General features: G+C 42.7%; 1 protein-coding gene across 1 annotated transcript; it reads right to left on the bottom strand.

Annotated features, from left to right (window-relative positions):
• Window positions 1–1,167: 1,167 nt before the first annotated feature.
• On the bottom strand, window positions 1,168–12,410 carry nradd (neurotrophin receptor associated death domain). Its single transcript, XM_034103270.2, has 6 exons — window positions 11,991–12,410; window positions 6,934–7,066; window positions 6,391–6,747; window positions 4,004–4,199; window positions 3,757–3,899; window positions 1,168–2,989 (listed from the first exon to the last, which is right to left on the bottom strand). Exons 1-6 carry the CDS (start codon window positions 12,027–12,029, stop codon window positions 2,676–2,678), a joined length of 1,182 nt encoding a protein of 393 aa, XP_033959161.1. The 5' UTR covers window positions 12,030–12,410; the 3' UTR covers window positions 1,168–2,675.
• Window positions 12,411–12,643: the final 233 nt, after the last annotated feature.

The following is a 12,643-nucleotide window of genomic DNA, read 5'->3' as shown; positions in this document are numbered from 1 at the left end:
TTGGACCCAGTGAAGGGATCTCGAGTAATCGACTGCCTTCATTAGAGACGTTCAGTGTGCTCTAAATATGGCAACCCTTGATGAGTGGAGAGAGGCGCTGCTGTGCTTCCCGTCTCTCTTCTGGTCCCAACCCCCCTCCCAGTGTATGCACATTCCGCAGCCCCATGCCTGTGTGCTTCAGACCGCAGTTAAGCAGTCCCGTCTGGAGAGTGTGACGGCATGTAACACTGCCCCAGGCCATGCAAGATGCCTGCTCCCACTTAGAGCTGAATGCAGAGAGATCATTAACAGATTTGAGCAGGGGGGGGGGGGGGGGGGCAGGATAAGCAGATTGTGCCTCAGAGAGAGGAAACTTTTCTCCAGAATATTTTTGGACGAAGATATTCTTTTCATTTCACCCTTAAATCATTAAAAAACTGATTTCCCTCAGGGTTATGGATAGGAAATGGTATTTTACACTAAATCCCTTTTTATAAGGGTCAATATGTCCAAACCTTCATTGCTGTGAAATTCGTTATGTGGGTTTTTCTGTTACTGCAAGTGATAGACATGTTTATAGCACTTTGGTTGAGGTCTTGAAATTATCATATTTCCATGAACGTAAAACGGTTTATTTGGAATGGCTATAAACAAAAGGGCTCATATCCAAATTACATGATCAATTTTGTGCTAAACTGCAAATTATTTCGAGCCCTATCTAGTTGCGTTTTTATGAATTTGTTTTGGCGGCTTTACTGCAACCATTTAGTCATCCATTTGCAACCGTCTTTCCAATATATTTGGCTACCTTTATTTATTATAAACATTTATTCATAACTTTAAAATATCATGTACTTAAAGCATTCTTACCCTCTATAATTTTGAGCTAACTTTTCTTTACTTTGATATTATATTATATTTTTAACTGGTTAGACGTTATTTAATAGTAATTGTTTTAACTTTTTATCCATCATTTATAGCTATTTCAACCATTGTGACTTATCCATCACATGTTGGTGTTTTTTAAGAGTTCAGACACTCTTTTAAACGTAGTGTTCAGGAATTAAAGATGACTCAATGTCTCACAATCTCACCACAAACAGAAGTAGGTTTCGAGGGAGAATCACAGGGCTACAGGATACAAACTACTGTGCACATATGATCCTTCTGTTAAAACAAAAGAGCCCGAACTTATCAAAGTTATTTATTAAATGAATAAAACTCTTACAAAAACACATTGAGGCATACAATTAGGAAATATATACACAAAACCAAACATGGCTGGTATTAGAACAATTTCAAACCATTTGATTACACCATCACATAGTGTTACTTGTACATACCTATGGTTCTCAATAGTTTTATATTGGAAATGGTGATGGAATAAATACAAAAGTAAGATGGAAAGTTGGACAAAAAATGATGACAACAGTGTCTTTGGATACTTTTCTCTGTTTCTATTATACGAAATCAAGATGATGTAAATGGAGCTGTGTTTGATGAATATCAGGAGAATACATTCCTCTCCATTCGCTGTTTTCAGTCTTCACAGTTCATAAATGATTTCACTTTAAGCCATGACATACCAAAACGAATCAGTATTTAAGATATTTACAAGCATGTGATTATTAGGAAGAGCTAACACAGAATGCTTCATTTTCGTGTCTTCTGATGATATTTGAAACATCACTGGTGCTTATTAATATCCCCAATGTATATACAGTAAATACCAAGGCAACGTAGTGACTGCAGCAGAAAAGGAAGAATAAAAGAACAAGGCGACAAACTTAAAAAACACTTAGTGCGTAGTTACTATCTACACATTAGACAGTCTTCTTAGCAACTGCAGGCGTCATCGGGAAGATTGGTCCGTTGCGTTGGTCAAGTAAACCCCTTATTGCTTCTTGGAGTTTGCTATGATCCTTATTAGGGAAAGTCACATCATGTCAGAGAGCAGTGTCGTTGAAAGGTCTCCTGGAAAAAAATCATCTGCAATACCAAAGAAGTTTCTGAAGTTGGATTCATGAAACAAGGTTGGCTCCAGACTACAAACAATATGATCTAAGCTGTATTTGTTTACAGAAGAACATGGAAGGCTGATCTTTTTTTATATGGGGAAGAGGATAAGTCTGAGTACTGCCCAAATAATGTGTAAACAGCGGTTTTTAGAATAATCACACTTCTGCAACACGTGTAAACCCATTCTTCTGTTTCCTGCCTCTAACCGAATACCAGGATTTGTGTTCATGTAAACAACATTACAAATATACTTATTGTTGTGTCAGTCATTATAGTTCTAATACAAAAGTAAAACATTTTTTGCAGTGTGCATTGAGCAAGGCATTTAGGCTTGACCAGAATTGAGCATCTTTTTCACTCAGTAGCTGCAATGAGAGGTTGTAACATACTATATGGTCAGTTTTCATTTTCCATTGACAACTTGGTATTTGTTCTGCAGCGATGATAGAACTTTGCAGAAGATCATGACTTGAAGTTGGATTCATACAAAATCAATCGGTCACATAAACTGGGGCCGAGAAAAGGGATACAAGAATGTTTTTTGTTCTCTGATAAGTGTCCAATAAAGCAAATAGGACCATGAGTGACAGAGGTGTTGCTATCAGAGTGCCTTGCTTGTCATTTCAATGAAAGTTCTTCACTTGAGTCTTTTAGTGTTATGTGTGTTCGAGGGGCCGTCACACCACAGAAACACCTTGCATGGGGGAGTTAAGAGCTGTGACCACATCAGACCTCTCAATGCGGGCCAGAGCAGAGAACAGCAGTCCCAGAGAGGAGCCTTCTTTCTGGGCCCAGTTAGAGAGGAGCGTGTGGGCGGGGGCCTCTCCACGCCCAAACAGGTCCAGCTGTTCAGGCTCATAACCCAGCGCTGCGCCCAGCTGTCTCCACCCCTGCCCCTCTCTCTCCTGTAGAAGGCGCTCCACCTCTTCCTGTCTGTGGGGGGGCAGGTTAATGTACAGACGGTTGTCCTGCTTGCTGTCCCTCTTGGTACCTGGGAAAACACAAACAAAATGAGCCCGCCGTGTACATGTAGGTCTAATGTTACTTTTTCTAAGAAATGCCAAATTAAACATTTCATAGGCATGAAATTAGAAAGCTTTCGTGTCATTATTTTTGTTAGGAACATTGAGAACTTAAAGGTGCCCTATCGAGTTTAATATGTTTAATTAAGGAACTTTTGTTCACGTTCAACATTTATTTTTGAATGAATATGAAAGCTTAGCGCAAGTTCAATTAGGAAGACCAATACCCTCTGGTGTTACATGTCATTTCAATACCCTCTCCTCTCCCAATAAGTGATCAGGGGCGTTACTCCCCAGCTAGCCAATCATCGCACCCGCTAACCCCTTTAAATCTGCTCTTCCCTCTCTGTCAGTTGTCATTTCAGGTGTCAACGCAGAACCCTCCTCCACCCCTTCGCCTCCTGTCTCCTAATACAGGGCCAAGCTAAAACCTTCTCCCTTAAGAACCGGACCGAACTACTTATCACCACCACCAGTGTCTAGACCCTGGGGGGTTCATCGGAGCGGTTTTCCCCTCCCGAATGATCATCCTGCAAACCGGGGCCTAATCGCCAAACATCAGTTCATTCATTTGTTGTAATCTGTCAATCACCATTCTCTTATATCATGTGTCCCGGTAATAAACATGTATTTCATACATCATGTCTCTCCTGATTGAAATATATTTGGATGAAATATTTTAAAAAGTCCCTCATCACTTGAAGATTTAACAACAAGGACTGTGTCTATACCACACCTTTGCTGGGCTGGTTGTCCTGTATGCTGTGAGAGTCCAGAAAAACACCGCTGTCACTTTGGAGCTTTTCTCCCTCTGGAGATGTTCCCAACTCAGCCGCACGGGCCTTAGAGAGAGCCCTCTTCTGTTTACAGGATCTCCAACTGAGAAGAGCAGAAGAAAACAACGTCAGTTAAACTTCCCACGGTTACAAATGTGTATCTTACGGTTTTCAATCCTTATTAAATCCAATGACCAGTAAACTCACCATTTATAAGCAACGTAAACAATCAGACCCAGCACCACGGCAGCCAGAACAGACACGTAGGCCAGGATGTTGTTGCTTCTTCCCTCGTCCTTCGGGGGAAGATTTGGCATTCCAGTGGCAGAACTTGTCTCCTCCTCCTCTCGAGGGGCATCAGACCCATCCAGAGCAGGACGAGACAGAATATGCAGCTTCTTATCTGTTGGGATTGAGAAAAGGAGCAACGTGTCAGCAGCAGTAACTTTGAATCCGCACATCAGAAACACATTTGGGCTGCATAAATTAGGCCCTGAAATAATTCCACAGAAGCCTGTACGCCTGATGTAATGATAGCCTCAGACGTTTGATCCCCTGGGGTTTTGAAACCTTTCATTGCCCCTGTTTCCAGCCTCCCTATCCCTCCTGTGGTCCGCCTATTTTAGGATCAAACACTACACGGTACTATGCTGAACTCTCGGGGGTCAAAGGGCCATGACATATGGACCCAGTGTGTGTACAGATGACCTTACTCCTGGAGAGCGAGTGTAGCCATTTGGGAGCAAGCAGAGTAGTTATCAGGGTCAGCAGCCTCCCTCGGCCTTCAAGTTCTCGAGGGCAGTTAACCTAAAGACCTGTCAAGCTCATACCAAACGGATTACAGCGCTTAAGTGTTCTCTTTTCCCACTTCTCATGTTTCTCAGCTCAGGCTGTTCAGGCGAGGTGTGGATGCAGATGTTCAACACATGTCTGTGTACTTTCACAGATCCTCCACTCCCTGTCCTCATTCCTCTAGCGTTCTCTTTTATCTTTTACTATGGCTGCCTTCCCCTGCAGTATCTTAAAGGGATAAGCATATTTTTTACATCTCCTCCAAGCCTTAATCATCCCCTCTAGTTTGTAACTTTAAAAATAATGGCAGAAAAATAATATATAATTTACTCATACCCATAGCCAGAGTTGGGTGTAACGTGTTACAAAGTAACGCGTTACTATAATAATATTACTTGTGTCGGTAACGGAGTAGTGTAACGCTCTACTTTTATAATTCAGTAATCACACTACAGTTACTAACATTGCCCCGACACGCGTTACTTCGTTAATTTTATAAAATCAGTCATAATCACACTGACAGACAAGAGGGGTTTTCGTCGCAGGTTTGCGCGTCCACATCCCCGGCGTCCACATCTCCGCGTGCAGTGCTGCATAAACATGGCTGAGTCAGCGATAACTTTCGAGGGGTGGAGGTTTGCCCATTATTTTGAGTTCGTCCGAAGAATAGGAATGTGACGGTGAGGTGCAAACTGTGTCCAGGCCAGAAGCTGTTATCCACTGCTGTGAACACCACGTCAAACCTCAACAAACACCTGCAAAGAACACATGCTAAGGTGAAGCTAATAGCTAAGGACCCCCGAACCCAGAGTGAGGATGTTGTGAGTGCGCCGCCGCCAAAGCAACACAAATTAGAATTTGGAGTACCGGTAACCAAAGCAGAGATGGACGGGCTTGTAGCATCCTTCATAGTAGAGGAAATGTTGCCCATTTGCACAGTGGAATCACCATCGTTCAGAGATATACTGCGCAAAATACAGATAGCAGGAGACAGAGGACAGCCACGGTCAGATAGGAAAACATTCAGGAGCTATCTGGATCAGTCTTATGCGACAATGGAAACTGAACTAAAGAGAACATTTGAAACTTTAGCAGTATGCGTGATCTGCCTGTAGGGAGGGGCGGGCCGGCCCTGCGAGTAAAGTAACGAGTTACTTTATGTAGAGAGAGTAACGAAGTAGTGTAATATATTACTTTAAAAAAAGAAAAGTAATATGTAATATATTACTTTTTTTTTGTAACGACCCCATCTCTGCCCATAGCAACAACATGTCTAATGACACTTTGTTTACATGAACAGATGATGTCAGACACTTTAATACTTTCTCAACAATACATCTAACCTTAAAAACATACAGTTTGAATTTGGGATGTTTCCAAACTTTTTAAGACTTGTAAAATAGTTAATAAGGCTAGCACTACTACAAGAAAATCCTATTTAAAGACCAAAAACTTTATTGTGTTATTCCATCTTTCAAAAATGTAAGGTTAAGTAAGTAACTAAAACATCAGTAACTGCAATATATTTTAGAAAACAGGAGTAAATTCAGTTTGAAATATATTTTCAGCTGCCTATTTGATAGAGAGACTGTAGGATTAATTCAAAATGAGTGACTGTGCCTGTGTAGTTATCTGACAACAATGGATGTTTTGGCTTTGGCTCGGGCTACACAGAGAAAGCTTATTAGTTCATAGGTTCAATTTATTGTTAAGTGTCTTTTCATTGGATTTATTCTCATTAAGACAAATATGGAATGTCTCGAGACTTGCATTTAATAATCCAACTCTTCCTTACAACTCACCCATGCACAGTGTGTCGGAGTTGGGCATGCAGGATCGGATCTCCACCTCAATGTCGGAGCACTGGGTGCAGGTATTGCAGGGTTTGGTGCTGATACGCTCCTCTGAAAAAGTTCCCGGGGCACAGATCTGGCATTGCGTGTCTCCCTGCGGGCCACACTCCCTAGTAACACCCTCGCCAGCTCGAGTGCATTTAGAGCAAGGTGCACACAGGCCGTGTTGACTCAAAAAGAAGTGGCCGATGCGACATTTACATTGTGTGTCTTGAGTGCCAGAACAAGAGGCATGCGTGGGAATACCAGACGGGCACTTTGCACAGGGAATGCAGGGGCTGAGGCCATCCGATGAAAAAAACATTCCTGGGAAACAGATAACAAAGTCAGTGTCAGTGTGGGTAAACTGGTTATCTCTCACAAATATCAGTGGCAATGATTAGACGTGTTGCTGTTTAAATCTTCAGAGCTTTTACATAGATGACAGAGATAATGAAGAGGCAGGTAAAACATATGCCACTGGTGCCGTAACATTATATTATAATTGCTTACCCTTTGGGCATGGCGTGCACTTGGTATCCTCTTTCCCACACTTTTCCAGCACTAGGGAGCCAGCAGGACACAGACTGCAACACTGCCCCGATTCAGTGAACTGGCCGCTGGTACAGGCATCTCCAAGAGTAACCTACAGTAAATAAATAGAAATACCACTGTGTAACTAAACAAATACCATCTTATGTCTGAGGCGATTCAGAATCAGCAGTCACAGGGTTCTTATTTAACTTAAGTAGTTGCTAAACAGGAAAACTAAAGTGGAGGTTTTGTGGAGTTTTCTGCCTTTGAAATATGTGGGAAGAAAATCACATTCACACTTCCTGCCCCTTCGCACAGAATGAAGAACAGAAAACCAAAATGGCCCTCTTTTTATCTATCTATCTGCCTCAGTTTTCACCCTTAAAGTGCTCTGAGTCCTTATCTGCAAGTGGGTAATGGAGAGCCCAGCTTGGGTTATGACATGAGGGATAGATCAGACATTCCTATGGGCCTGTGCAGCAGGGCTGGTGCCTGTCAGCAGAGGCTGGCTTTAATCAGATGGCTTTAGACCAGTGGAAAGAAAAAGACATGAAGGGGCGAAGGAAAACCCTGAGAAAAGGAGGAAGTAAGAAGTAAAGAGCTCTTCCGCCCTCCCACTCATTCCAAATCACAGCGAATGACAATGTGTTGTGTGTGTGAATACAGTGAATGTGTGTGTATTTATTGACACCAGAAAGGGGGGTGGTGGGGTATTTGAAAGAGACGGTCCCAGCCTCAGGCGAGGGTGTCAGTTAACCAAGGCTGCCCAGCATGCAAGTGTCTGTTTGGGTAGGGGGGGGCCTTTGAAGTCCCAGGTGTGTTTTTGGAGGTCAGTATTTCACTAACTCCCCTTCTCCAGGCTCTGAACGACGGCATCTTAAACATGCACACATTTGAAGGAGATTGGCCCACGCTGCCTGGGGGCCTACAAGAGCAAACAGATGTCTAACAACTAACCTCTTGCAAAGGGGAAGAGTAACAGCTAAACAACCCACTGACTTCTCTCTTTGTCTCTGATGTCTGCCAACAAACACAGTCAACATGTGTGAACCTGCATAGCCTCCAACAAAAAACTCACCAGAAACACACACACACACACACACACACACACACACACACACACACACACACACACACACACACACACACACACACACACACACACACACACACACACACACACACACACACACACACACACACACACACACACACACACACACACACACACACACACACACACACACACACACACACACTACTTCAGGGGACATTACATTGACTTACAAGTCTTCACCCTAAAATTAATGACTCCCCTCACGGGGACCTCCAATTTGTCCCCATAAGGGAGGCGAGTCCCCACACGTGACTGTGTAGACAGATTTATGTTCCCACAAGTATAGTAATGCTAGACCACACATTCCCACACATTCTCCCACACACACACACACACACACACACACACACACACACACACACACACACACACACACACACACACACACACACACACACACACACACAATGTATACATCACTTCAGGGGACATTACATTGACTTACATGCATTTCCTGGAGACTTATCCTAACCATAACCATAACCAACACATGCCTAACCCTAACCCTAATGCTAAACCTAACCAAGTCTTCACCCTAAAATTAATGATTCCCCTCACGGGGACCTCCAATTTGTCCCCACACGTGACTATGTAAACAGATTTAGGTCCCCACAAGTATAGTAATGCTAGACCACACACACACACACACACACACACACACACACACACACACACACACACACACACACACACACACACACACACACACACACACACACACACACACACACACACACACACACACACACACACACACACACACACACACACACACACACACACACACACACACACACACACACACACACACACACACACACACACACACACAGAGCAACTACGTGCCATGCCCCCTATCGCAAAAGACTGAAATGTTCCATGCTGATACTACAGGAGAAACTGCTTTGAAACCAGGCTTGCCGCATTCCAAGAACAACAGCCAGTTTTACTGTGGCACTCACAGTGGAGCCTGATGATATCTGAGCAGCAGCCACAGAACCCAGATCAGAGGTATTAGGGCGTCAGGGTGGTAGGATCGAGCAGGCAGGAACCAGTAGGATGTTTGGAGTTGGCGGACTGTGACCAAACCTGGACCGTAATCACTTGTAGCATGAAGGCTTCCTGTAACACTCTTTGGTCCTCTTCGTGTGCCAGAGGGAGCCCCTTTGCTAACACCAGCTAACCTTTTAGCCCTGGTTCTATACTTTGATAAATATTTAGTGACAGTGGCTCTGTTTTATTTTTACCCCCCTGCTTGGATTTCTGTCATTTCACAGAGCCTGGGTGTGAGTCAGGGCTGGGGTTCTGTAAGCCTGCCTGGAGGGAAGGTACTGCCAAAGGCTTAGCACTTCACCCACTTTTGCCCTGAGTACAATCAAATATTAAGTCCAAGGCCCATGAGAGACGAGTGGGCATAGTCATTTACTCAGTAGAGGTATCACTAAGTCTTTAGTGTAACAAATAGTGCTATATGTGGGCAATTTAATGCATGGCATGAGAAAAATATTGAGTGTGCAATCAATGCTTATTACACCCAGTATTACAAACAGACTGTAAAGAGATATATTTTACACTTTATCATCTAAAAAGATGTGATTATATATATATTTTTTTAACAATGAAAATGTGATTTTAACATACAATTCCACCCCATAACCAGAAGTTATTTTTGCTACTTTCTTCATTTGCTCTTCAGAGGATCAAACTTTATAAAATGATACTTTAGTACTACTTAAATCAACAACATCCTACTTTCTGGCATATCCAATTGTCAAGCTAAGATTCATTTACATGCTTCAAGGAGTGTTCAGTCTTATCGGTTTCTTTGGGGGCAGAAAGCCGAAAGGGAAGGGGGCTGCAGTTTATTTTTTCATTAAGGTAAGAAGCTGCCATCTGAAGGGATTCCCCAGTGAGAACAGACGGACCACCGAGGTGCACAGCTTTCAATGGGGCTCTCAACTCCACGGCTGCCGGAGTAACTCAGTCATCGCGGATCACACACACACACACACACACACACTTCATTTCTGTCTTCTCTGTGACTGAAACATTGTCTGTGCCCTTTTGAAGTGAGGCTACTTTTGAAGCGCAGGCTGGAATTTCCACAGATAATCTAATCCGCGTGAAAATAAACACATAAAAGGATGCTCTCTGCGTGTGAAGACAATGAGCCTTCACATTCTGCCTCTGAGGGCAACAGGCAGAGGTCTTCCAGCAGAGACAGGGCTGAGGGAAAGTTGTCATAGCTGCTCATCCCATCTGCACTGATTACTGTCATTATGTAAAGGCAGCATGAGGGACACATTAAAGGACATGGGTTTCTATTTTTTCAGGCATAAAGATTCACCAAAAACTATAATCCTAAATCAAACAAGACACCACACAGGGATTGGTTAACCTTTTATGTAGTGATTTCAAATGTACACCAAGGAATTGAGAGGAGGTTCACATGTCTTAATGATCCTGATGTCTGCCCCCCACAGAACACTGTTTAACTATACTATGGAAATTCAAATGACTGTGGTAACAAACTAAACTGCCCCCCACTTACTTACTTACTTACACACACACACACACACACACACACACACACACACACACACACACACACACACACACACACACACACACACACACACACACACACACACACACACACACACACACACACACACACACACACACACACACACACACACACACACACACACACACACACACACACACACACACACACACACACACACACACACACACACACACACACACACACACACACACACACACACACACACACACACACACACACACACACACACACACACACACACTTGTGATAATTGCTTTGCTCCGGATATCCAGACCCCAGCTATACTGAAAGCTAGGCCACATTTTCACCAGGAATTGTTGTACGCAACAAATTATGGCAACATGTGCAATAAATTAAAGGCAAAATTAGTAGAAAGTAAATCATGGGGTCTTTGTCACATACTGTAAGATACGATCAACTTCTGCTACACATCATCCCATGAGTAATAGGATAATTATTTGTAGTACAAATACTTGACAGTCTGCTTAAGAAACACACTTTAAGTCCCTGTTTGTTTGAGAAAACGGATCTTAGAGATTTTAAAAAGAAACCCTTTTGATATCAAATCCTAGTAATATGAAGGAGATACACATCTTTTTACAAGCTGAAGTTTTATCATAATACTTTGATCTAACAAAAGTGCTTTTGTTCTGAGGAGCATGTCCATACATGACTACAAGCCCCATGGGCTTTCTGAGGTAGATGAGTGTCAAATTATTGTCTGCAACTGTGGAGGCCTTCTTTTCACATTGATCCTGGTTTAATAATATGCTATTAAACAGCACTGAAACTATAATTTGTTTTTAAAATACTTCATTTATCGCTGTGTGGGAGCTTAATCCAAGATAATTGTGTGCTCCATGTGCTTTGTTCTTGTCTGATGTTCCAAGGTGTATGATCACTGTCTCAATGAGTCTTTAATAAATACCTTAAAGGTTGTCTTTTGAAAATCAGTCTGAGATAACTAGGTAGGCCACAGACAAGACAAGCACAAATATAGCACACCAAAAAAGCAGTGGTTTAATTTTATTCGGTCATGAGAGACTTTAAAATAACAGGGTGAGGGTTAAATCTGTCCCCTCTCAGTCCATCCACTGTAACTTTCCAACTACAGAATGACAACATACATATTTACCAATAGGGGCCGTGTCGGTGTAAAACATATTTCCTTTGGGAACAATAGTTTAAGACTGAGCTCGCTGGTTGAAGCTCACAATGGTTGCCACATGTTATGATTATGAAAAGTGTGAAATAGCAAATCAGCAGATTATAAAGGCTTTTTTTTTAGCAGTGGAAATAAGTGTGTTAGTTAAAAAACCAGTTGCTTACTTTTAACAGCAGAAACGCGCAGATGACAAATGGTCCCATGTCTGCAGTCTCCAAATTCCCCCTCGACTCCAAGCGATTATAATGGTGCGTCTTTTTTCAGTCTGCAGCCCGTAACAGTCGCATAAAAAGGCTCATTGAAAGGTCCACTTCTCAAAATGTAAATGTGACTGTAAAAAGGCCAGCTCTCAAAAGACGTGTAGGTTCTACAGTGGCTACAAGTTTGCGCATAGTCCAGTAACCAGAAGTTTTACGCACGAAAAAAACCGCTAACTGAGTAATCCGTAGATTTTTTCATTTGCGTCTGTCGATGGATTCCCTGCTGATACTGTGTACGTTTACGTAAAGTTTCTTCTGTTTCAGCTAGCAGGATGCATTGACCGCCGCCTCTCCCGCAGCTTTGCAACAGATGAAGCAGGAAAAGCTCCTGCTAGCCCTCCTGGGCCTTTTCTCCTCCCCTCTCCTCAACTTTCAAAGTGGCTCTGGGATTGGCTGCATCCCTGCGACGCGCTGTCGGGAACAGCAATGTAATGGAAGAAGTGCCATCAAGACTGACATTGTTTCTCTATGTGAGTGAATATGGAGTGAAGTGACTGTTATACCCTTACACTGGCTGAAGTCAAGAATATACATGAACATAATACTAAGCAGTGATA

The sequence above is a fragment of the Pseudochaenichthys georgianus genome, chromosome 16 (genome assembly GCF_902827115.2).
Source record: "Pseudochaenichthys georgianus chromosome 16, fPseGeo1.2, whole genome shotgun sequence".
Lineage (NCBI taxonomy): Eukaryota > Metazoa > Chordata > Actinopteri > Perciformes > Channichthyidae > Pseudochaenichthys > Pseudochaenichthys georgianus.
This window is presented reverse-complemented; position numbering and strand designations above follow the sequence as displayed.